A 27,226-nucleotide genomic window follows, 5' to 3' on the forward strand; every position below is an offset into this window, starting at 1 on the left:
GGTGCTCTTTTCCTGCATTGAATTTCAGTTTCTCTGCCTCTAAATGGAATTTTTTTTCAGTAGACATTTTGACTCAATGAAACAGTAGGGTACAGGTGGCACTAATACCACCAACAATAGCTCAGTTCCAAGTGTTCAGGGACACCATATCAGAGAGGCATTATGCACCATATCACAGTCATGGAACAGGAAAAACTAAATGGGATTCTGCCATCTTTAACATGAATTGTAGCTGTGCTTTTCCTACTATGACAGATTCACATCTTGATCATTTTACACGTAAATTCAAAATAAAGCTGGAGTGCTCCATTTTCCCTGAATTTATTTTGGGAAAACCAAAAACATGCTTACTCTTTTTTATCAGGTCATTAGAGGCTTTTCTTCATACCTGAACAGTAAACATTTGAATCTTGCCTGATGCACTGAGGTACACTTTGTCATTGCGGCATATGTAACATATTCATCTATACTGAGAGATAGATATAAAGACAAAGTCAACAAGAGAAGTTGACTTGAAGCTGTGTGATTGTCGGGCTTGTGTACGAGGGTGACTTGTGTATGTTTATGTCTTTTTCCTTCCCTGTACAAATGTTCATACCGACAAGCATATGGGTGTGAGTGTGTGTGTGTGTGTGAGAAGCTTGCATTATTGTGTATCTGTGTATGTGTTCGCCTGTCCATGTCAGTGCATGCTGTTCCCCCTGTCGCCCCTTGCTGTGTGTGTGTGTCATTATCCAGCGGGGGCTGCTCTAATGGAAGCTGTGATTAGCAATGCTGTTAATTAGACCACAGAGCCAACCGCGCAGACCTCTGCCACAGAAACACTGCAGATAAAACGTGACGCTGAGCGACACAATGCTTGAATGCTGCTTTCTGGATGCTTCAGTGAAACGTGAAGCGATACGATGTTTTCGCTATGAATTATGAAACACAAGGTCCAGTCATGGTAAAACAGCAGACAGACCACACATGTAGCACATGTTGTAGCACGTCATGCACATAAAGAACAAAGTGAAACAGTAATGCTGCTAATTAGATTACAGAGTTTTGACTTTAACTACAGTTTCAACCACAGTCTTTTCCACAGACGTCAGAGCACACATACTAGTGTGACATAATTGTGTAATTATACATGATTCATATTATTCTTGTCCATGAAATATGGCTTCATAAGAAAAATAGACCCCTGATACATTTTGACTTGTTATAGCTGGAAAAGCACTGTCGTAATCACCGGTAGTAACATTAGTAATAGCAATGTCTCCACTCTCCGGTAAGCCATGTCAGTGAACCAGCAGTAACAACACAATCTTGTCCTGGAACAAGAACACCTGAATAAAACAGAGCCGTCCTTGATGTTATTAGTTACACTACAATTCTGTGAGGTGCTCTGATGTCATTCAAGAGTGGCCACTGTGGTCAAGTTTTCATCCAAATTTAGTGCAAATTTTAATAGAATTTCTGGAAAATGGAAATCACTGCATGTTTCTATCCACTTCATGTGAGTGTTAGGAATTGGGAGCATCGAGATAAACTGTGGTGGCGCTAATTCTTCAGTCGGTTTGCCATTAAACCATTGCAGGAGAGTGTGCAACGAGATGATGAAATTAAAAAAGCGCCATTCAAATGGAGGAAAAAAAAGTATATGCATTTGTAATATTTAGATTTTTTTAAAATCAAATTTCTGACCTTTCCACTTTTTTCCGCATTACAAACTCACAAAACAAAGTAAACCTCCATTCAATGTGTGTACAATCTGACACCACAAACTATCGGCTACCCTCGTATGGACAAAGCAGAGGTCTCTAGAGCAAACGTCATCATTATTCACCTGTACTGTGTGTGAGTGTGTGTCAGGTCTAAAGTCTTTGTGCTCTGCTGATGGGTAAGTGGGCTGTATCCGAGCATATCTGAACGCTCAAGGTGCACCTGGGATTCATCCTGGAACCTGCTGGAATGTTTTGGAAATCCATCAGCAGTGGGAAAAGGACCCCATACTGTATCTGTGTGTGTGTGTGTGTGTGGGTGTGTGTGTGTGTGTGTGTGTGTGTGTGTGTCTGTGTGTTAGAGTAGAGAGAGAGAGAGAGAGAGAGAGAGAGCGAGAAATAGCCCCCAGTGGCGTTCTGTCAACCCCCCTCGCTCCGACATCTGGTCCTGTCTCATTTACCGCAGGAGACTGTCTGTGTGATGGCTTTTTAATGCCACTGACACAGCCACATACACACTCACAAACATGCACACATGTATGCACCCAAACATATACATACAGCACATGTGAGAACATCCTTATGTGCACACACACACAAGCTCACACTGCTATTAACATGCATACAACATTGATCCAGTATGACAGTGTATGTGATCAATAGTGCATGCACAAACTGATTTCTCAGGTAACTCTCCAGTGAAGTAGTGTTAGTAAACAAATCAGGGTTTCTGAATGAAGATGTTTGGTTTAGAAGTCCCATATGCACACACTCACACACATCTGTCATTGATCCTCCTGTGTCCTGAGTTTTTTTTTCCATCTGGGCTTTCCATGCTGGTAGGGTAAGGAGGTGGTCCTGAGGCTGTCCATCATCATATAATGTGTTTATGTGTGCTGTGTATTTGTATATGTGCACTTGGAATGCCATTACCACCCAAAAAAATACAGTGATGCAGATAAACACTCAAGCACACACACATATTCTTTTTCTCACCTTCGTCCCTCTTCCTCTTGCCAACGTCAGCAGCTGAGCTGATTCCCAGAATGCCACTGATGGAGTACGAGGAGCCGGCTGAGTCGCTGGTCACTGCTGATACTTGTGTGGCAGCCACGGACGTTGCTGCAGACAGACCACATGACAAGATAAACAGTCTGAAGCATTTATTGAAAAATCATAAGACATGCAAGGGAGAAGAATGATAATACATGTTCTTTTTGTTGTGAATAATGTGCAAGTTTTCTTTTATCAGTGGCACTTTGAGAAAAACTCAAAGAGATCCGTTTGAATGTCTTGACACTAGTGGTGATTAAACTCTTTTTTAATTTGAATAAAAAATCTCTGCTGCCATTATCTGTTCCACCTAACAGTATATTTATCTCAATAAAAAAAATATTATTTTGAAGACTAACCTGCTCACCTAATCAATATTAAAGTGAGTATAATCTTCCAAATTAAACCCGACTGTAACACATAATGTTGCAGCCCAGTAAACTGGGTCAGCTTTCGTTTAGGGTGGGTTATGTTGGATTCTTTATAAAAAAGGTAGAAATACACTTATGGCTACAACGACTGTAAAGCACCTTGTCTGTGGCTCATATACAATAGAAAAGGTCACCTTGCAGGAGCCTGATGTTACTGTTGTACTGCATGACAGAGACTAGACACTGAACCTTATAGCTTATATCCTTATAATTCAAATACCTCAGCTAAATTTCTACAGATATGATAACATCCTGTGACTTAAAACACCAGTGGGAACTCTAGGAAAAGATGGATTGAATGTTTCTGCATGTGTAATGTTGATCATATGCTTCTATGTACAACGAAGGCTGATTAATAAATGAAAAAAAAAGTGTGAATTTTCTTGATGTATTGTTCTTTTTACTTAAAGATCAACACTCACACATTCAGTTATTTACAGTAATCACACCTTCACAGTCGAAAGATACAAAACAAAAAACTATGATCGAAAACCTATTTTTCCCTCCTTAAACTCAGCTTGAAACTTTACTTAACCATACAAATCAAATGGAAGCTTTAAAAAAAAAAAAAAAAGCCACAAAGGACATAAGTCTGTCTGTGTTTTGCTCCTCATGTCTCTCCCTCTAATCTTCCCCCTGGAGGAGACAAGTTCCTCGCTGGGCGACACAGCGACATACTTGTCACCGCTTCAGTGACACACACACACACACACACACACACACACACACACACACACACACACACACACACACATTGTGCAACCTCCTGACACACACACTGAAACATACAGTCACTCTTTCCTTGGTCCCTTATCTGTGCCCCTGAAAGCGGACGTGGGGTTGAGTGACAGTATGGTATCCCAGGAGGCACAGAAAGGTGTGGAGACAGACATCCTAATCCCCTCTCCCAGCAGACCCCCCAAACACAGAAAGACAAGAGCGAAAAGGGAATAAAAAAAACGATAAACCAGACGATCAAGGTCCCTTCCAGCCGTTACTCCTTCGCTAACGACAAGGAGAGTATAATGAATGCATATCCCTCCTTTTCCCATCACTTGATTTAGCACTTCAATTATCTGATTTTCCTTTCTCTTTCTTTTCACTCTTTTTTTTATCAGAACGTAACGCTTTTATTCTGCAAATCCAAATGTTCAATTTTCCGCCTGGGAGTGGGACCCATTTATCTGTGTAATCTGTAAGCGTGCAATGTGTGTGTGAGCGTGTATGTGTGTGTGTGTGTGTGTGTGTGTGTGTGTGTGTGTGTGTATCTAGGTGTGTATGCATGTGGGTGTATGTGAGTGTGTATGTGCGCTAAATGTGTGTAAAAGGCAGGAGTCAGGGAGCAGTGTGTGTGAAATTAATTTAGATTAATAGACAATGTGCGATTATGAAGATATGAGAGACCCCGAAACACAATCCACTGCAGGGCAAAGTGAGGAAGAGATAGAGAGGGGGAGAGATAGGCTCTCATATTTATTTGTACTATGAGATATTCATCGAATAAAGGGAAATAATATTTCAGTCATAGCTGTAATGGATATATTGCTTTAGTATGTAACATGATTAAAAACTATGAATGAACAGCCAAACCGTGTAAATGTGAAGGAGGAAAAGTGTTCATTTCATTTGGTTAAACACAAACTTTTTTAGGAATAGGTACAATCTCAATTTTGGCACAGAGCCCCCCCACCCTAGGAGACAGTAGAGAAGTCCAGTTATAATCCAGGGCCTTTATCATTGCAGTTGATTGTGTGATTTAGCTGTCCCAAACAAATGTACAATTAATCAAATTACCCAAAACCAACTAACAAACAATTAATATAGGCCTTTGTGGCCACCTTGCCTGATATAACCCACCCTCAATCATGTTTTACTTTATCAGACATTCCAATGCTTATAATATGTGTTTTCTAAGCATTAAGTTGTTTAAGATCCCTGTTTGGGAGAGAGCTTCAAACAAAGGTTACCACAGAAAGATGGTTCCTGGATCCATTATTGTAATAATGTAACATCTTCTGGCATCAATGAAGTTTCCCCGCTCGCATGTTGTTTTTTTTTTTTTTTTGTGATATAAGGTTTAGGGTGATACACTTTGATGTTGTGAGCTCCTAAGACATTCTTTATGTTCATCATTGTGGTTTGGAATACAGAACCTCCTACTGCGGTTTGGAATACAGAACCTCCTACTGCGGTTTGGAATACAGAACCTCCTACTGCGGTTTGGAATACAGAACCTCCTACTGCGGTTTGGAATACAGAACCTCCTACTGGCTACGTTGTTGCACTTCATTATGTTACAGAACACATCTGTGCTTGGTTGCAACAATGTGTCCATGTTGTCATCCTTCACTCACACAAAGAAAACACACAAAAAGAACTTTAAGAGGTGATTAATCCCAACCCGTTTACCAAACACACTAACTTAATCTAACAAAATCAAAATGTTCTTATTAAGTAGAAAAATCAACAAAAACGGAACCTACATTCAATTAACTAACTTTCATTTTGGAGTCTTCATTTTGGGACATCTTGATTAAAACATTCAAGCCAAGAACTTTTGTTGGCACACAGCATTTCACACCGTGTTGTCTCTCTCTATGTCATGGTCCAGAATTTCAATACGTTTCGTTGTTCCACATACGGCACACAGGCTCCACTCCTGAGAGACTCGCACGAAAACGACTCTGCTGTAAAATTCGCTTTGACAGTTGGAAACAGGATTTTATAGCAGCGACCTACCTAAGTTGTGAGCCGACACTGAGCCTGTTTGGCCAGGCGGCTGCTGAACCTTTGTCCGAATGATCCTGCAGGGGGAGAGAGGAGATATTAATGTGTGTGAAGTGGTCGTTTGTGTATATGTGTGTGTGTTGTGTGTGCGTGTGTGTGTGTGTGTGTGTGTGTGAGAGAGAGAGAGAGAGAGAGAGAGAGAGAGAGAGAGAGAGAGAGAGGATGAGTGACAGAGAGAACATGACCATCGTGGGAGCAAAATTGTGAGTGTGTGTGTATGTGCGTGTGTGTGTGTGTTTGTGTGTGAGTGTGTGAAGTGGCTGAGGCAGGCTGACATGGCAGAGGGGCCTCACACTTCCTGCTTGGCTGCTCATGCAAACCCTTTTCTTCCTCTTTCTTTTCCTTTCCTCCCCTTTTCCTCTCCTCTCCTGTGCTCTCATTTCCTTTCCTTCCTCCTGCTTTCTTTCCTTTCCTTTTGTGTCTGTGTCTTTCCTTACTCTCACACACCTTCCTTCCCTTTTGTCTGCCTCTTTTGCTCACTCCTTCTCTCTCTTATTTCACTGTCCCTCCCTTTCTCTGCCTCTATGCTCAGGGGAAAGGGTTGTCATTGTACCATCGTGTTGAACCACTGAGCTGCAGCCACTTCATACATATGGAGACTGGGGCCTCTTTGCCATTCTTTTTTCCACTCCCCGACACACACACACACACACACACACACACACACACACACACACACACACACACACACACACACACACACACACACACACACACACACACACACACAAAACACACAATATTATATTGCTCAGCGCTCTACCTTCACTCAATACCTGTTGCTATAAGTTGCTATTGAAACAAACACACAGATTAGACTGTAATACCTGTTGATGGAGCTGACACTCGGGACGCTGTCGTTGTCACACACTCTCTCTGCCAGGAGCCTGTCCCGGATCTCCCAGGCAAACATGGTGGGGTTTTGGCGTTTGTAATCTGCGATCTTGTCGACCACTTTGGGAGTAGCAACCTTTGGTTTGGATCCCCCGATTACCCCGGGGCGGATACTGCCCGTTTCATAGTACCTGCCAATAAAAGCAGAGAAGATGCTGCCGTTGGTCATAAGGGGCAACACAAGGAAGTTGCAGTATTTCGAGAAGAAGGGTTTAATAAAAGCTGATGAAAGGTTAAATCTGTACATTCAAACTTCAGTTATCTGTCTCATATATATATATATATATATGAGACAGATAACTGAAGTTATACATTTATCACTGTGTGACCTGATCAATTGATCTGGCATTGGTGCAGAAAAGGGGGGAAAAGGGGAGAGCTTTCTCCCCACAGCTTCCACAATGGGGGCCCATGGAGGCCAGGAATAATCATGTTACATAGGAGGGAGGAAGCATGCACATGTGTTGGTATCAGTAAAGCAGATTAGGGGGCATTCACTGGACCTTTTAAGGGGCCCAGTCATTTCTGTTGGTGGGCCTAATTAGTGCTCTTATTTTGACATTATTTATCAATGCAGATGATCGTGCAAATCCCAGATCAAATACCACCTAAATAAGAATCTGAGCAAGTTCATATGGTTTTTAAAGGAAAAGGCTGTATGGTGCTGCTCTATACTTTTCTTATCGTCAGCCAATTGAATACTTCTTTTAAAATGGGTCACAACATATTTTGAAGTAATTTCCCACTGGATCTGTAGTTTAAATTACCCAAACAGAAAGAAAACAGTACATTTGTTTGGTGCACTTGTGACTCTACTACAACAGCAGGATGGTGTTAGTAGGATTCCATCTGTGCTGAAGGAAAATGTTCTTAAATTCTCTAAATTAGGCACCTGACACGCCTATATGTCGTTCTATTATCTCTCTATCTTTAACTGGAACAGGTCAAATCACATGACAGCATGATTTGCGGGACAACTTTAGTGACAGCATCAAAACTCAGAATTAATCATACTTTATTTCTGAACCTAGTAGTTACATAGTGGACTCTGTTCTCTTGTTTTTACTGGCCCTTTAGTTCACCCCTCCTTGCAGTGATTTGGACATTGTTCCACTCAGTCTCAACTTTATCCCCTGCTGGCTCTCCAGTGGAGGAATGACCTTCCACCACTGCGGTCAGGACTTCGCCCTGGTTCCCTTCAAAAAACAATTCACGTCCCTCTGGCCTGTCCCTTGCCCTCCACCTCTATTGGCACCTGACTTTGATAAAAAAAAAAAAAGTATACTCTGGTGTCTGTTTTTGTAAAGAATAGCAGGTTGTCTTAAAACAATACTCATTTGCCCATAAATATGAAAAGAGTAATGGTGGGCTGTTAATGTTCTTGCTGTCCATGCTGATAACGTGAAGTGAAGTGATCGATGGGGTGCAAAATCCACAGTTCTTATTCTGTGCAGAATTGAATTCTAAAATTCAGCTGAAGCTAATATGCGTCTGATTTAGTCAAATCAAGTGGTTATGAACTTGTGGTTCTGCACTTCAAAGACACTTGATTTGTTTAACTCAGGCTGCTGAATCCTTGTATTAGCTTCTGTTGATTTTTGCAGAGAACAAGAACTGTAGGTTTTATCGCCCACCTCAAAGGAAATGCTTCATGGCCTGATATAGACCATACACCTGGAAATAATTATTATCACTTAACGAACCAACCGATAGATCAAACTATTAATATCGTAGCAGTAAGTAAATGATCCAGTCCTATCAGTAGGTTAAGCCTCCCCGGACCTGCATGTGAAACTGACCTGCGATTGGCTGATTCAATTCAGGTAAAATAAAAACCTCCCTACCAGTTGTTGGTAATGCCATTAGAATATACTGAAGACAACAGCGTTGACTGAACGTAACGCCAAAAATATTTATGACTTCTGACTAGTGCTGGTTGTTGTTTTCTTTGGTAATTTCACGTTATGACACAGGGGCAAGAAGAGGGTGGCACTGACACACACACACACACACACACACACACACACACACACACACACACACACACACACACACACACACACTAATGCAAACACACAAACTCTCAGATTCAGGCATTTCGTGTCCACCATGGCTATTTCATGAATGTATTTGCATGCAGAAGGGGCATGGGGGCAGGGGGTGGGAGGACAGCAAATGTGCTACACAGCTTGCAGAAAAAGGGGGGATGCTGTGTGTGGATGCAAGCTGTCAGTCAGTCTTAAACCTGCTGCTCTCTCTCTCTCTCTCTCTCTCTCTCTCTCTCTCTCTCTCTCTCTCTCTCTCCACACCGCTGTACGGTAGAGTAATCCTTTCTGTGAAGATGTGTGTTCCTGTAAATGTGCGTTTCCTTGTCTTTCTTTTTTTGTGTGTGTGTGTTTGTGCGTGCGTGTGCGTGTGTGTGTGTGTGTGTGTGTGTGTGTGTGTGTGTGTGTGTGTGTGTGTTGCTGCACATTTTGACTATTCGCAGCTGGAGTATAAACACAGCTAAAAGGAAAAACAATCTATTTCCAAATGGAAAACTATTTAAATTATTCACAGCTGAATCATTGGTGAATAAACGAGCATGGTTATTGATATCCGAGCAATGATGAGCCAATACACACACACACACGCAGAGTGGTAGAGTTGGTGTTTTTGTTCTTCTGGCACCAGAGAGACAGAGAGGAGAGGATAAAACAACCCTCCCTCCCTCCTTCCATCCCTCGATCCCCCCCCCCCACTGTAACGCTTCAGTGAGTTGAACGGCCAGGACAGGGGAGAGAGAGAGATATAGAGAGAGGAAGACAGAAAGAGAGAGAGGGAGAAAGAGAGGCAAGGGAGAACAATGAGCAACACATTTTTTTGATATAGCTGAGGGTCGCTATAGCTAATCCTTCCCCTCCGTCCCCTCAAATGGTCTCCCTGTCTCTCTTTGGCTTTTTCTTTTTCCTGCACTCTTCTTCTTTAACACGCCTTTTCCCCTTTTGATTGTGTTCCTTGTTCTTGTCTTTCTCCCATTCTCCATCTCCTTCTGTCTTTTTTTTTTTTTTTGGGGTGGTGCAGAAATATGGTGCCACTTTCATTTTGATGCTAATTCCAAAAAGTGATGAATCTTTTCCCTTTTGTCCCCCTTTCTTCTCTGGGGGACGGAACGAGCAGGGATTTACTCTTGAATTTAGCTTTGAAAAAAGGCAGAGAGAGAGAGAGAGAGAGAGAGAGAGACAGACAGACAGAAAGAGAGAGAGAAAGGGGGGTGAGGAGAGACACAGAAATATTGAGAGGGGTCGGAGAAGAAATATAGGATATGGAAAGGGGAGGGGAAGGTGAAAAGGCAAAAAAAAGGAAAAAAAGAACAGAGAAAGAGAAACAAGACATAGAGAAATAAGAGGCAAGCAAAAATGAAGGCAGACAGTGAAACATGCAGCTTGTTGATGCTGAGGGGAATAGAAGAAATGGCAGAATGGACACTAAATGAGTCAGTGTGACCTTACAGGAGCTTCAGTTTGACACATGCTTACCCAACACTGAACCAGCTGTTTGTGTGTTCATTTCTCCTGATAACATAAAATATTTGTGTTTGAAGTGTATAAAAGATGGTGTCAAACCAGGAAGCCGACATTTTTATACACCTTAGCCAACTGTGCCACGAAACAGAACCTCACAGTCTGCACTGTTGTGTGTGTTTAAAAAAGGGTGTAAAATATTTTCAGGGCTCGTCACCATGTGGTCGTAGGTGTTAATGTGCCTTTTTACCTGCCCAGTATCTTGCTGACACATCCATGGCTGACTCGTAGCTGGCGTGAGATGTCGCAGGGCCGAACCCCTTGGTGGGCAAGTTCTACTATTCGCTGTCGCACTACATCTGGGAGGGGCCTGCCGTTTACAAACACACCTCCAAGCTGGTTCACCCCGCCATGTCCTACAACAGAGAGAAATGAATCGAAAGAAGGTCAGGGATGAGTGAGAGAGAGGAATATTATGGCTGCTGAGCTCAAACCATTGAGAAATTTAATTAGGTTACAGGCAATGAAATGAAACAAAGATAAACTTATTCAAATGTGAGTGACCAAATGAGGCAATGATGAGACAAGAATTTTAGAAGACTAAATGAGTGTGAATTTAGCTGCATGTGCAACAAATAAAAACTTCTGATTATACTCCATCATTAGTGCCCAGAGCCTGGTCTTTCCTCTAATTACATTTTCAGAAAGACACACTTGGACAGGCGCAAGAATATTGCACTGGAGCTAACTCGCTTTTCCAAGACGATTGCCATGATTCTTCTGTCAAACTCAGATCATCTTGTGTTTGATTGAATATTTTAAACAGACTGAGAAGTTTTCAGGGAGGATTTGATTTGCACAAATCCACATTTACACACAAGAGCTGCTCAGTGCAACTGCAGTCTACCATTGAAGCAGAAGAGTTCAAATGCCTTGTTAAAAGCTGTTCATGTGGGCCCAGTTAGCTCAGTTGGTAGAGCAGCCTGGGTTCGAATCCGACCTGTGGCCCTTTGCTGCATGTCATCCCCTCTCTCTCTGCCCACCTTTCCTGTCTCTCTTCGGCTGTCACTATCCAATAAAAAAAAATAGCTTAAAAAAAAAAAAAAAAAAACGGCTGTTCAGACACTTATCGGTAATGTTTACATACATTCATCAGAACTCTTGACATTAGAGTCTGGATTAAAGCATCCACATCTGATCTCTGCTCACACTCATGGATTTCTCTTGTCCGGTGAAGGACAAAAACTAAACCGACAACTGCTCACCAAGGCTTCAACAAAAACCCTAGTTGTGTTTGTGCCATTAACAGCTTGTTTCTATGGGTCAACACTTGAAAAACACTGAAAATATTTACTGTATGCAGTACTGTATTTACTGGAGTAGCTTTGTTTGTGTGTGTATATATGATTATTGTTTTTGAGGTTTGATTAATAAAGCAATGCCACACTTTTTGGCTCGAGTCAATTTACTATCTCAAATTCATCTGATTTCTCTGGCTCAGCATAATAGTACCAATTGGACAATTCCAAAGTGCAAACTTTGCCCATTTTCACCCGGGGCAGAGTAAGCTAAGATCTTAAGCAAATGAAGGGATTTCAATTAATTATTGACCAAGGCCTTGCCCTGGCCCCTTACTGAAAGATACCATTAATATTCCCCCTGAGGGAGGAAAGTATAAGAGGAAATGAATGAAATAAGACTGGTATATATGAGAACAGACTAGGGTAGAACAGAAGACAAGCAAAACCTTTACATAATTCTGGTTGTGGGGTCGTTATAAACTGTTTTAATCCTTTGCCCTTCTGCTACTGTAACCATAAGACACAGAATATCATAACTGCCTGGTAATTAATCTGACAAACCTCACTTTTTGAGAATATAAGTTTAAAATCGGTATGAATTGGAGCAAAGTGTACATATATATACAATATAGTTTGCATATAAGTCAGAAAATAATGGAAAATATCCCAAGGTGACATCTTTAAATTACCTATTTGTCCGACCAACAGCCCAGAAAGCAAAGATATTGAGTTTACTATCGTGGAAGACTAATAATCACATTGAAGAAGCTGAAACTAGAGAATTATTGCTTGAAAATTACCAAAAAATTTATTGATTATCAAACTTATTGCCCAGTACCTATCTGTCAGCCGACAAATGGATTAAAAAACTGTGTGAGCTCTAATACCAATCTTGGAGCCTAATGCAGCATGCACTGGAGACTTACACATTCACACCACTGCAAACTCATCCCAGTCACTACATAGAAAGGCTCCAACTAGCCAGGCCAGGTCTTCTTGCCATGAGAGTGAACAATGTTGACCACTGCTAACCACAGTCCTCAGTACTAGTCAGCAGTGGTGAGATACAGTATGTAAGAGTGAGAAACTCTCTCTCCCGCTCCCCAATACTGTGTGTATATACTGTATATATCTCACCAAAGGCAGAGTATAAATCAACCAGATTTTTTTCTACCCCATAATCCACTGGCTTTTGTATTACCATAGTGATTACGTCTTTAGGGGAAACACACACACACACACACACACACACACACACACACACACACACACACACACACACACACACACACACTATACACACTCTTACACACACTAATCCTAGCTGTGGGGGTAATAGATTTTAAACACATTACCCCAGCAGGGATACCCCCTTAAACACAAAGCTGTCCCCTGAACCTGTCCCCCTGTCCTCTTCTTTCCTCCATCAGCATAAAATAAAGAAACACACACACACAGCCTCCTTCAGCTCAAATATAAATAGATCCACACATGGAGGATAAATACAGCAGTGAAGTCTAGAGAGTCTCATTCTGTGGAATCAAACAAAGCTATTTCCAAACGGCTGATGTGGATGGTCACTCTCTTCCTTACTACATTATTCTTTGAGATAAAAGCAGCCTCATTATGCAGATGCCTTCTGCAGACAGCACAATTTGAAAAGCAATCGCTTCTTTACTAAAGACAGCAGTATATAGACAGTCATATTTATGCAAGCTTCATGAAAGCTGGGCTCAGCCGAGGCTCAAAGTCTAAATGGCGTGAAATGTAACAACCAGCATGAACTTTAAAGACAATGTAATCACATCAGCTTGATCAAAAGCATTTGTCATTTATTAAAGGACAAATTCACTAAATTATATGTCAGGTCCTGGGAAAATAACCCTGATTATGTCATCAGTTATCTCAGCTTGGGGTTGAACACAAATGACAAAAACCTACTTTACAAACTTTGGGAGTGGAGTTTGAAAAATTTTGCAGGTTTAGAGGGTCTAATGCAGAAACATTTGCATTATGTCCGATGTTTTTGGAGCTTGACCTATACTGGGGACAAAAAGTCAGGATCTTTATTGCTTTTTTAAAATCTAAGCCTTAACCCCATATCTATGGATATACAATACTAAATCTCACCCTTTTAATAAATTAACTTAATTATTCAATGGAAATAAAAAATAAAAAAATAGCTTAATAACTGGCTTTGCATCCAGAAAGCTATTTTGTACTGTTGTTTGACATGATATTTAATAGATAATCTATAAGAATGGTGAACTCGCTATCCCACAACATATGAAGATTTGTTGGCTTCCCTGGTGGTTTTTGTAAGAAGCTGTGCTCCTGGGTCAGTGCAGGGTGGAGAGTCAAGTCCAGACAATGTTATTTACATAGACGACCCAAAATCACAGTTCTCAAATTTGCGTCAAAGGGCTTTACAATTTGTACAGTCCTTAGATCTCTATTCACTGGAGATACTGGGAACCACTGCGACTACTGAACCATGATCTTCATGGTCAGTGCCTTAAGCCTGGCCACCTGCAGGGCCCGAACCCTTCTAGATTTTTGGCTGTTCGTCTCTTCCTTTAATGAAAAAATAAATTGTAATCCACTGATTTACTCTGACTGATTCCTGTGACTTTACAGGAAATCATCACAGTAACATCCCCCTAGATAGTGAGACACAGAGTAAACTCAAATACACACACACACACACACACACACACACACACACACACACACACACACACACACACACACACACATTTCCAGATATTCCTCAAAGCAAAAGCGACCCTGCTGACCTACATGGACATTTTCAAGTCCCTCACGCTTCTCTCTCGCTCTCTGTGAATGTTCTGTATAGTTGTGTGGAGGCATAATTCCTTCCTCCTCTCTTTATTATTATGTCCTGAAACCTTTTGCTGAATAAAAGCAGTTTTTGCAGTGTCGTTTATAGAAGCCTACTGTGCGACGTCCTCCTCACCACAGGTATCTGCAGAGAAAACTCTCTCCCCCACCCTCTCCCTCTCTCCCTCTTTCTCAGATAAGAGTAAATGAAATGGTTCCTTTCACCCTTCCTATCTGGGCCAGGGCATGAAATACGCCTTGCTTTGTAAAGAGATGGAGAGGAATGACTTGTGACCTACAAAAACCTCCAGATAACTATTTATTCACTTATCTGTGTATTTACTGTTGGCATTAAAACGTTCAGACTCTCACCATTCTTGGGGTAGGTTCTGGGGATTATGTGTTTAAAATTTATTTTCCAAGCCTATAAATACTGATAGGCACAAACGCAATAACTTACACATTCTATAAAGGCATTTGTTTATCGGCCACTGTAGCGTAATTCTCTGAATAAGTGATATAAGTTGCATTTTAAAGACGGTATGCCATGTTTTTACACCATCCACAGTATTAAGCATGAGTGTAAGAAATGGTAAGAGACTACACTTGATCTTGAATATCATTAAAACAGGAAAATCACCAAATTGCCAGGCATTTTTGAAAGAAGCTATTCCTTTACTTGAGGACAGACGCCTTAAAAAATATATAATTTGGAAACAGAAGAATTCAAGACTGTGTGAGTTTAGTGACAGAGGTCTAGTAATTCGTCACACTGACCAAACAAATTAACCACTTGCTCCCGGAAATTCAATCAACACTGGCCGGCTCAGGGAGGTCTTGTTGCAAATAAGATACAAAGATTTTGCCAAATTAGGAGGTTCTTGGCTTTTTAAAGGTCTTTCTATAAAAAGCTGAACCTGCAGTGTCTAGAGGGGGAAAGTGTTGGCAGAGGCAAACAGCAAAAAAAATCAGAGAGGGACAGCCAGGGGACCAGGGGTCATTATGCATCCCAGTTGTATTTTATTTATTTACCCTTTATAGGAGCTGACTTAAGAGCCCAGCACCTCCTTAAATGTTTGATTGATTCACTGTTTCCGGGAGGAAGAAATCCAGAGATAAAGCAGAATATATTCGAGCTCCCCCATCCAGAAAATAAGGTCCATTAGGCTCCCTGTCTCTCTCTCCCCGCTACATTCTTCTATGTCTCTCTCTCTCTCTTCCCTCTCTGTCTTTCTCTCTGTTTCTCTCTCTCTCATCTCTCATCTGCCTCGTCACGGCCTGACGACTCAAAAATAAAGCATAAAGAGAAATCGCAACAAAACGCCACCGGTTCTCTCTCTCTCTCTCTCTCTCTCTCTCTCTCTCTCTCTCTCTCTCTCTCTCTCTCCCTCTCTCTCTCTCTTCTGTCTTGAAAAAAGAAAAAAAGGGACTAGAAATTACTTTTGGCTGAAAACCTGTTTGGAAAGTTGCCCGCGAGAATACAGATGAAGCAAATTTCCTTGAGCAAACAGTGAATAGATCTGTGAGATGTGCCAGGCAGGCGTTTTGGACGCATAGTGTTATTTTTCCCATGAAAGGTGGAATAATTAATATTTTGTCGGCGATGTGTGACCCAGGGGATCTTGTTAATAAGCGGTTAGATTTATAAATAGTTATCTTATATGAAAAGAATCCTGTTGTCCAGAGATTCCCGTAAGAAAAGGTCTCATTTGATTAAAAATACATTTAAAAAAAGACTTGGTGGTTAAAATGTAATAAATAAACTCTACTTCAACCTTTAATTATTATTATATATTCAGTGGACAGTGGTCGGAATAAAGTTTGATTCAAATAAGATTTTTCATGTAGAAAACGTGGTTTTGGAAGTTAATTTTTTGCTGTTTATGTATTTTATTTTATTTTATTTAGGCTAACTCATGGGTAGATCAGCAAAGGTAGGACACAACCTCGCCTACTTAATATTCAGCATGCCACCATTACCATTACAATGCGTGATTATGAAATTCAGCTCATTATCATCACAATTACCTGTTATGGATTTTTAAAACATCTCTGCTATATATTTTTACTTATGAAAAACGGACATCAAAGTTAGCAAAGTTATAACCAACTGTATTTCAGGAACTAACCATATGAAATATTAAATTTTTCTTTTATTTCAACGTGGAAGATGAAATGGATATAAAGAATGGCATGTTCAACTCAACTAAAAAAATAAAGAAACCTTGTAGGTGATTTTTAACCAAAGGAATAAAAAAACTGTCAGTTTAAAGGGTGAACACACACACACAGACAAACACAAATTATGTGTGAAACACATAATATCATTTGTTTTATAATAGGTAGAAAACCTTATTCATGTTAACTTTAAAATCGGTATTACATCGCCCAAACACAAATATGCAAAGACTCCAAACGCTATGAGCTTTAGGGTATTTTCTGTGTTTAAGTGTTACACACACATAGGGCGGAGTCACACACACACACACACACACACACACACACACACACACACACACACACACACACACAGCGCACATCCACACACTCACCCAACAACATTTCCACGCGTCACAGTCGATTCATCCCAACCTCTCTCTCTCTCTACCTTTGACATTTTTTAGGTGTAATCGTTTTAAAGCGTCTCCGGGCTTTGACATATATAACTTTAGCTCCGCTGTTACCGTCAGCACCGCGGATCATTGGCTTTGGTGAAACGGCAGGGAAGAGGAAACATGATTCGTTCTAGTTTTTTGGATCTGTGTGTGTGTGCGTGTGTGTGTGTGCGTGTGCGTGCGTGTGTGTGTGTGTGTGTGTGTGTGTGTGTGTGTGTGTGTGTGTGTGTGTGTGTGTGTGTGTGCTCTTTTTTTTAATCCTGCAGGATAACGCACCGTGGGAACCTCTGTCAGCCACATAACACAGGTCCTCTCCGGCACTAAACTGCAATAAAATATATAATGCATAATCTATTACACGCTGAAAATGCCTGTAGGACGCTTTATTCAGCTTTTAAGTGGGCAGAGCCACCGAATATGGGCCTGTATTAAAATCATTTAAAATGCCATTCGTTATGCTTGTCGAAAGTACACGTAAAGTTCATAATTTAATTATTTCCCGTTATTTGACCTTCCATTACAGACAATTTTTGGAGTTGATTTTAACTGGAAATATATTAATTTCAGATATTAATTGTGGGGATGTAGTGAGCTGGGTTATAGGCATATTTAAGATAGGACCTACTGTTTTGTGATTTTCCTTTAAAGCTCAAAGACTGAAAGATTTTTTTAGGGGTAAATATAAGCATTGTTTTTATTCCAGTTCTTATTGTCATTAACACTCCTGCAGGCTGTGTGTGTGTGTGTGTGTGTGTGTGTGTGTGTGTGTGTGTGTGTGTGTGTGTGTGTGTGTGTAAAATAACTTCCATGTGAAGGGGAGGAAGCAAGTATTTGGGGAGGGAAAGTGGACTGAGAAAAACAAAGCAGTGCCCGCCATGTCACGAATGAGTGAACAAGTTGTGTCCCCCACTCATGTAGCGTGTCCCCAAGCACCTTGCACTACTGAAGTGTCCTTGAGCAAAACAGTGGTGCCTGCTGCACGCTGTGAGGTTGAACCGCTGTGACCTGCTGGGCACTGAAAGGAGAATTTCCCTGCGGGGGATCAACAGAGTCTCACAACAGAGTCTCACCTTGTTATTATTCTAAGACCTGGGCAGATCTGCGCTCGCACCTGTGTGTGTGTGTGTTTGTGTGTGTGTGTGTGTGTGTGTGTGTGTGTGTGTGTGTGTGTGTGTGTGTGTGTGTGTGTGTGTGTGTGTGTGTGTGTGGAGTGCAGTGTGTGTGTGTGTCTGTCTAACCTGGTTATGTGCAGAAACAATGTAACTGTTTGTGGATCAAGTTCAGCTTTTAGTCATGCTTTGTTACCCCGATCTCTCTCTCTCGCTCTCTCTCTCTCTCTCTCTCTCTCTCTCTCTCTCTCTCTCTCTCTCCCTCCTCGACCCCTGCACCTCCTCTTCCCTTCAAATAGGGAAACACAGCAAACCGCCTCACACAAGGCACCAGCAAATACAACAAAATGTTGGCCTGGTCTGCATTTCCCGGATTATAATGCATTTCACCATTTTTTTAAAAATCACATCAGCTCCATGTCTCGTGCCCAATTTAGTCAATGTACACCTGTTTGATATATATATATATATATATATATATATATATATATTGCTCTATAACACTGCAAGAAACAAGACACAACAATAAAGTGGAATGATAAATAGCAAATTCACAAACGAAGGATGATACTAATATAATAAAATAATATAATTTGGGCCTACATTTCTACATGTATCCAGATTTAAAACACTGCAAAAAATATCTGCCCCCGGAGAAGTCACTAAGTGGAAAAACCCACTCAGTTGAGCTATTTTTAAAAAGAAAAATGTGTGCATATGGAAAGAAGATAATTCATTCAAATTGTCAACTGTCAACCAAGTCTGTTTCGAGATTTTTTAAATAGGCTATATTAAAGGCAAATTAGTTCAATATCAAAACGTTATTTATTTACCATTCGCAAAGTACGAGTTCTTATATTATTTCAGCACTGTTGGAGACTTTCTGATGTCTTTTCATTACGAAAAACTGTAATAAATAATAATAACAGACTTCAGAACACACTAAGAAGGGATGTTTTTGCAGTGTACGGTGCTACTCCGCTGTTATTATTACATATGCACACAGAGTTGGTGATGTGGGGGGTCGTTTCAGTTCAGAGCAGATGGGATCATGCAGATGGAGGAAATTATAAACGTGTAAACTTACTGTGCATTGCAGCAAACGGGTCGTGCTTACAGTGAATCTCCATCGGTACGGTATAGGGCTGCAGGGCCCCGATACGATATGAGGAGTCTTAAAAAATGCCACAGGACGGCCCCCCCCCCCAACCCCGCTTCAGTCGGCCACTTTACTGACAGACTGTGACCTCCAATTAAAGGAAATAGGGGGTATCAGTTCCCTTCAAAGAGAGGATTTCTTTAAATTTATTTAAAGGGGGGATTTTATTACTTGTTAAGTCAACTTGTACTTTGACTCCAACTCATACAAAATATATTAAAAGTATAGTAATTGGGAGTTTTTTTTTAAGGTTGGAAGGGAAGAAAGAAATGGCGTCAAAAATATGAATCAGAGACGGGCTCCCTCCTCATGGGGACGGGACACCACACCGGGTCTGTTCTGGCGTCTCCAAAACCAGAGGAGGGAAACGACAGCAGTGGTGCTCATTCCTCCAGCTGCTCGTCTACACCGAGTCGCCTGAGTCCAAAGAAAACGGCTGAAAACTTTGGCAAAAAAATGATGGAGCGCAAACAAAGTAGCCTCTCCAACCCCCCCTTTTTTTTCTTTGCTTCTCGGTCCGCTGGCCGTGACCCCTGAACTGCGACTTCACCGATGCGCGGGGGGGAGGAGGGGGGGCTGAACTTTCTCCTTTCAGTCTGTTAAAATATTTCAAAATACAAAAATAAAACAAAAATAGCTCGAAAAAATAAAAAATAATCTTTACAGATCCACGGTTATTTTTTCTTCCAGGTTATTTGCTGCACATGTCTTCCTGTCACAAATCGTCCTCGGCGGTTGCTTTCACATTAACACTTGGTAATCTCCCATCAATAAAGCGAGTGAGAGCGCATGAGTGCTCACATCTTGAAGTCTCATATCCACCGTGCCAAAACAAAAAAACAACAACAACAAAAAAACAGAAAAGACGGAGAAAATACAGAAAACGATGCAGCAGGAAAAATAAAAACCAACACTCTCTGGTTCGAGTAAAAGCTGCTGATGCTGATGTTAAAGAGTTGTTATCCTGTTGGTGTGAACGAGAGGCAGCTCTTGGTCACTCTCTCTCCCTCTCTCCCCCTCTCTCCCGCTCTCTCTGTGTGTTGACCAGGACGCACTGCACAGACGTAATAGCTACTGGACTCCCGGTTTATGTGTGTGAGTTTGGAGGCTCATTTCTTCGCGCTGCACACAAACAAAAAAAAAAGAGGAAACAGTCCTGTCCAAAATTCAAAAAGGTAGTTTGTTTTCTCCGCGCTCGCGCCAGAATAACGCCTACAGTTTGGGTGTAAATATGTACATAAACAGGCTTCTTTAACTACACAGAGATACAAGCTGCCCGCGCCCAGCGTCCACGGTGGCGCACGCCGCGTTTCAGGACCTGTTCTCGTGCGGACAGCGCCCGCGCTCCCAACCCCCTGGAACCCTAACCTACACGCGCCGGCCAGCTGCCCGTCACTCAAATCGGATCCGACCAATCAGAACGCCAGCTCTGCCTCCGCGTCACCGCCAACCCCAGATAGAATCGGGCGGGGGAGCGCGCCGATTGGCCGGTGAGAATCCCGTGGGCCAATGACGCCCCGAATGTATTGTGCGTCCACCAATGGGGAGGCCCGGTGAAGCGACGCAGGGCTCCGGGAGTAGATGATCATATGTTTAATTTCAATTAACGAAGTAAAAAACTTAATGCCTTTATACCCATTTGCGCTCAATTTATTCATGTCAATATTAAATGGCTAATTAATTGAGTATTACTAAAAAATGAGGCTTAGTTGCAGCAAGGCTTTATAAATGAGGGAATGCTCAGGAACACAAATTGTCCACCTTCCAGGGAAAAACAGGTACAAAAAAAAAAATAAGAAAGAATACACAACCGGGGGGAAAAGGGCAGATTTTATAGGAAGCACAGCCTTTCAGGGCAACACGTGTAGGGTTAATATTTCCCTCAAAAAAAGCTTTAACCATCTTTGTAGGCCTGCAGGAGTGAAAGCTGTCAAATGTTATGGAAACAATTGGCCCTGTATAATTTCCCCTCCTTCAGCACAGTGTTATAAATCTTTAGCTTGGGGAGAACGGAGAGAGAAAACATATGAAACATGCATTCCCATTCATTACCTAATTGATTGAGGATCCAAACGGGTGTCGGTTTTTTTTTTTTCTTCTTTTTTTTAATGAAATGCAATTGGTGAGCTGCGCGTTTACTCTCCAAACTGAAAGAGAGAGGGATTCATTACATGTTCGTCCCACCTGATTTGAGAGGGCATATCTAAGCCTCGCCCCTGTAATATTAACCACACAAATAGCCTAAAGCATGAGCCAAATTAAAAAGTGTTATTTCCCTTCTTCCTGTTTGTAGACATTTAATCATTTCAGCTCCACGGTGTGCACGCATAACCCTTTAAGATTAGACACATTTAGAGCTATACAGGAGATACATAATCATGCTATTCTTACCAATATAAAAGTGTCATTAAGGACTCTACCTGTCATGTAATCACAGGGACACACTAATGAACCACAGCAACAATGACAATCTTCACCTTATTCCTCCTGGTTTTCAGGTGTATCCTCTAAAGTCTTACAGGCTTGATGTACCTCAAGGCAATGAATCTGATCCTGAAAAGGTCAATGTATGATATTATTGAGTTTATTTAATTTATCCGTTTTTATTTGTAGATTTCTTGCTTTCAAATATTGGTTTTTAGCCTCCTGTCAAGACGTGCGCGTACCCCTCCCAGTCCTGAGTGCGCTCACACAGTCTGACATCACCGATATCATTAAAACAAACACATTTCTTCTTATTTCAGTCATTGTTCTCTGTTAAAATCATGACAGAAAGTGTGAAGCTTGCGGGGGGGGGGTCTTAAGGTTTTGCTCTGCTCTCTCTGCGGAGGCTTCTTTTGGTTGGGCTGTTTACAAGATGAACCACGAGAGGGCGTTCAACCTTGAGCAATATGCCCGTACGCACACGCACATGCACTCACATATACATTCGCGCAAATACGAGACGTACAGGAACTTTACTATCAGCACACTTCAACTTAAGAGTCTCCCAAGCAGTCCAGTGGGGGCCTAAATTCACCCAAAATGTATCCAGGCCTTTGGAAGCATATTAATGCACAATATGGGATCACTGTATCTGTGGTTTAAACCCACTTTGTGCTCAACACTAAATATGGTTTCAGGAGTCTTCATTGATTCCACGTCCCTGCTCTTTAATCCACTGACAGCAAAGTACACCCTGAAACATTCACACTAATCCTCATTCATATTTCACATCTCTTTACTAAGTATTCATGAATTAGGGGCCTCACACAAATCTGACAGACAGCAAATCACATTGATTTTTGTTTTTTATCCAGAACAAATGACAAAAAAACAAAACCATAAAAAACAAATGGAGCAGAATACAGCTGAGGAACTGAAACATAGATGTTTAGACTTGGACCATGCAACCAAAAACCTGGGCCTGTAATCTAGGCCACATATGAACGAAAGGAGCTAAAGCAGGCGGATTTAGACAAAGACACTGCTGGGAGAAAATACTCTGCAAAGTGCAAAATTTTGGGACAATTTGCTGTTTTTATATGCATGTTACAATATACAGATTCTTCAATTTAACATTTATACATTATTCTTTCTTTATCCAGATAAATAAATAAATATTTTTGCATTGGCTCCTGAGGTCTCCAAACAAGGACTCCAAAGCAAAAAGCATAACGTTATCATTATTTTTGCCTATATTGTTTTTTGTTTTTTTGTTTTTTCGTTTTCATTGTTCTCATTCTCCTTCTGCAGCCAGAGTCTGTTTTTATATATTGAGATATAGACACGAGCGCTTTTCTCCCCACAGAAGTCAATTGCAGCCGTCGCCCTTGTCTCTCCGATTTGCAAATTAAATACATAAGCAATTAAAAAATCCAAACACAATCAATCATGTATACAAATTGTTGTCGCTTTAGGGTTGAAATTTTGGAGAAAACTTCCATCAGGGTAGGACGACTTTAATCCGGGGGTCCAAAATCCATTACCATATTTCATTACCTTGGAAATGGGAGGAAGGGAGGAGGGAGGGAGGAAGGGGGGTGGAGGAGGGTGTGTGTATACTTTTTTAAACATTAGTAAGAATGTGGTTGAGTTGTGATAATCATTTGGAGGCAAATTGGAGACAACGCTGTTGTTTAAGTGTTCCCTCTTTCCCCTCCTTCCCTTCCTTTCCCTTCCCTCCATCCACCATGAAAGCTTCGGCTGTTTTGCTTTTTGCGCCCGAGCCTCCAAACGAAAAAGCAATGAAAAATTAATAGCGCATGTTAACTCCACCAGCTCGTTTATTACACGCCCGCTGACTGTAAACATAATGAGAAAGCTCCCGTATCTCTTCTTAAGTTTTCATTTGCTTATAAAATATAAAAGTCATAACTAATAAATAAAATATATGGACTGGAGAGTGAACCGTCTTGGACTTCCCGAGGTGGAACTCGACTGTGTGCCGAGCAGGTAAATCACACTCACTGCTTCTCCTGCTAACAGGCCTGATCAAATGGACCTGTTTGTAATCATTTGGCTCGATGATAATGCAGGTAAAGACCAGTCTGTCATCTGTCCGATGGAGTACAAGGCCCTGCTGGCCATAAAGTCAAACCTGGTCCTGTGTTATGGGGCACTTGAGGTCAAAACGAAAGTAGGCTATGCCATGTGAGGTCATCTCTCTCTTTCTTTCTCCCCTCCCTCCCCTCTTACTCTCCTCATTCCTCCATCTCTCTCTGTCGCAGCTTTTTCTTCTTGATTTCCGCAACATCAGAAAGCTTATTTGGGCTATACTTTACACAGACTTCAATGTCTGTTTTTGTAAGCGTTTTGGTAACAACTTTTACATAAAAAATCCAATATTTCTAATGAAAAATATATATAATGTGTGTTTATAATGCAGTCAGGAAGTCTGATGCTAGGGTTTAGTATCAATAACCCGCAGGTACGCATACACTAAAAGGATTTGGTTCAGAGTGACACAGTACATGTGGACCAAAACCAAAACTGTGTCTCAAACTGAGAATCTGACCACACTTTAGCGTCAGGGAATCCAGTTTTGTGGGTTTTTTATTGTCACAATGGAGAGGGGGAAGGCTTTTATTAAAATCATAAGGGGGTCCGGGATCAAACATTTCTATAAGACCAGAATATAAGTGATCTGTGTCATTTTTTTCTTATTTTTGCCCCACCTGTAGTCAGACAGTGACTGAAATGGCGGCCTGCTTATTGGAAAGGACGGGCTTACGCACTTTTACGCACGGCCAACCTACAGGGGGGGAAAGAGCGGGTCTCATTAGACCCTTGTTCATTCTCACAGACTCTCCTTTGTACCCCAAGCACGTATTTTAAAGTGAGAGGAAATGGAGAGGCTGTAGGTATAGGCCCTGGGCCCTAAAGACTTTACACGCCAACAGGGGGAGGGCCTCCTTTAAACTCTGATTTCCTCAGTGGTTAAAAGGTTATTATCCAATTGCTACAAATCCCATTGCTTTCACTGTTTATCAGGGGTAAGGCCCACTCCACAAAAGAGTGCAAAGGGGGCATTATTTGTCTTACAGACCATAGGCATTCTTTGATGACAAATTTCCATAGAAGGCCGGGCACAAGCTAACGTATTTCTATTGTGAGACATCGTGTCGGGATCGGAACACACCTCCTAGTCACAGTATTGTGACAAAAATAGAGTCTGCACACCAATAAAATAGCTGTCTTAAACATCTACTGTGCATAGTATTAGTATCGGGCAACCAGGGGCATCATTAAGCCCATTTTTCTGGAGAAAAGCATTTCCACGAAACACAGCGCCCTTTCAGAGAGGATCACCTGTCCACCGTTTCTTAATGACAAACGACGTTTTATCAATGCAGACACAGCGGGCAGCAATATGAAATGATGTGATATCCATTGGGTGCCATAACAAGGTCGATGGCCTGATCCATTGCTGTACCAGACCCCGCTGTTTTATGAATAGGACTAGAGAAGATGAACCTGTTGAATAAACCGATGGATACACGCAGGAAGGAGTCAAGCAGAGACTCCTTTAGAGAGTTATTTTAGACTGAACCGGCCTGCAACTTCAACTTATGGGCCACAAAACACAAACAAGAAACTGAGAGCTTTCATTGCTTATCGCCTTAAAGGACCACAGTCCTCATAACACAAATAAAAAATGTAAAAAAAGTTGATAGAGCTGCACAAATTATATGAACAAATATGTGCATGCGCAATTGTGTATCCCTGCTCGTCTGTGCCACACACACACACACACACACACACACACACACACACACACACACAGACACACACCCACACACACACACACACACACACACACACACACACACACACACACACACACAGACACACACCACCACCACACTCTTACACAGTACTTTTTATTGTAAGGGCCAATCAATGTAACCCTCTCAGGTGATGGTTCACAGACCACCACGTGGAGCAAGAATCTGCTACTAGCCCAAACCAACAACTTCAGCCACTTTTGTTTCTCTGATAGCATACAGAGCCAAAAATGTAAATTAAAATAAATTAAAAAAAGCCATTACTGACTTCCAAAATCATATTTTAAACAAAAATACAAATAAAGCAGCAACAAGTTGGCTAGTAGTACTACCAGGCAGTCATCCTGACTTCAAAAGTCACAAACTTCATATAAAACATTTGGATTAGTGTATGGGCAGCTAGGTTGCTTTAAAAAATTGTTGGCTCCAGCTTCTCTTATTTTCCGTCATACAGGCCTACTTCTGAAAACTTTGTGATACTTCAATAACTCAAGACACCGTATAAAAGTTTAAAAAAACGAAGCATTTCCAATAACTTACATTTCCACAAATAACTTCCACTACTTGTATTTAAAAGCTTCAGCAAAAGAAAAATTAAACAAAAAAAAACAACACCAAAAAGTGTATCACGTGATAAAAGTTCAGCTCCTTACAAAAGTGAAATTCAAGCTTGAGCCAGTGCGACCCTACCTGCTCTCCCCAGCCGCAGTGCAGGACTCCTGGGCCCCTGGTCCATGTTACCCGGTTAGAACAGGGGGAGGCGATGAAGGGAGAAAAAAAGGAAAAGAACAAAAACTTTTTTCCAGTGTCCCCCTCTCCCTCTCTTCCCCTCTCTCTCTCCCTCTCTCTCCTCCCTCACACTCCGGCACTGTTTTCTTCTCTCTCTCTCTCTCTCTTTTTTTTTCTTTCGTCCTACAGTACTTTTGGGGCGAGTTGTAGGTTGAAATAATTCGACCCTTCCGCTCCCTATTGCACTCCCTGCAAGTGCTCAGTCAGCTGCAACTAAACGCTTTAGGTGGAAAAAAGGCTTCGGGGGGAAGCGTGAAATGATCACGCCGAGTAAAAGAGCCGCTCTCTCAATGTGCGCTCATGTCCTGTCCCTTTCCTGCGCGAGCTTGCACACACAAATGCAATGCGTGTGCACGTGCATTAACACGCGCGCGCGGCCACGCATACACACACACACACACACACACCAAACAACCTCCACCCTCCCCTGCAGGGCCGCGCCCCCCTTACTCGCATCTGTTACCAAGTTCCACTTTACTAAACTTTTCCGCCCCCGCCCCACTTTCCCCTTCTTTCAGTCTTTCTCTTACTCCCCCTCTTTTATGTTAGATTAATTTCCTCTGGGGCACAAGATATGTAGGCAGGTAACATTACCTTATGTGCATAACGCCAGTGCAGTTTTCTCTGCTTTGATTATAAACAAGAGAAAGTTGGTTCTTAAGTGACATTTATGTTCAATGTCCTTTCAGCAACTTCCAAAAGAGCGTTTATGAGAGTTTCTCCAAAGTTCTCTCCTCCTCTGCCAGCGTGCACCTGTTACGCACGGTGCTCT

At 41.6% G+C, this 27,226-nt stretch overlaps 1 protein-coding gene across 5 annotated transcripts in view; it reads right to left on the reverse strand.

The window, feature by feature from the left end:
* pax5 (paired box 5) overlaps positions 1 to 26,764 on the reverse strand; it is a 56,245-nt gene extending 29,481 nt beyond the window's left edge. For 2 of the 5 annotated variants that reach the window (XM_051384981.1, XM_051384979.1), the window contains exons 1-5: positions 26,356 to 26,764; positions 10,625 to 10,790; positions 6,805 to 7,002; positions 5,930 to 5,994; positions 2,703 to 2,828 (exon numbers count right to left, since the gene is read on the reverse strand). In XM_051384981.1, the coding sequence (XP_051240941.1) occupies positions 2,703 to 2,828; positions 5,930 to 5,994; positions 6,805 to 7,002; positions 10,625 to 10,790; positions 26,356 to 26,401 (601 nt within the window). In that variant the 5' untranslated portion in view covers positions 26,402 to 26,764. The other 3 variants (XM_051384983.1, XM_051384980.1, XM_051384982.1) reach the window with 3 other exon arrangements.
* Between the last annotated feature and the right edge of the window lie 462 nt (positions 26,765 to 27,226).

This window comes from Dicentrarchus labrax, unplaced genomic scaffold (assembly GCF_905237075.1).
Source record: "Dicentrarchus labrax unplaced genomic scaffold, dlabrax2021, whole genome shotgun sequence".
Classification (NCBI taxonomy): Eukaryota; Metazoa; Chordata; class Actinopteri; family Moronidae; genus Dicentrarchus; species Dicentrarchus labrax.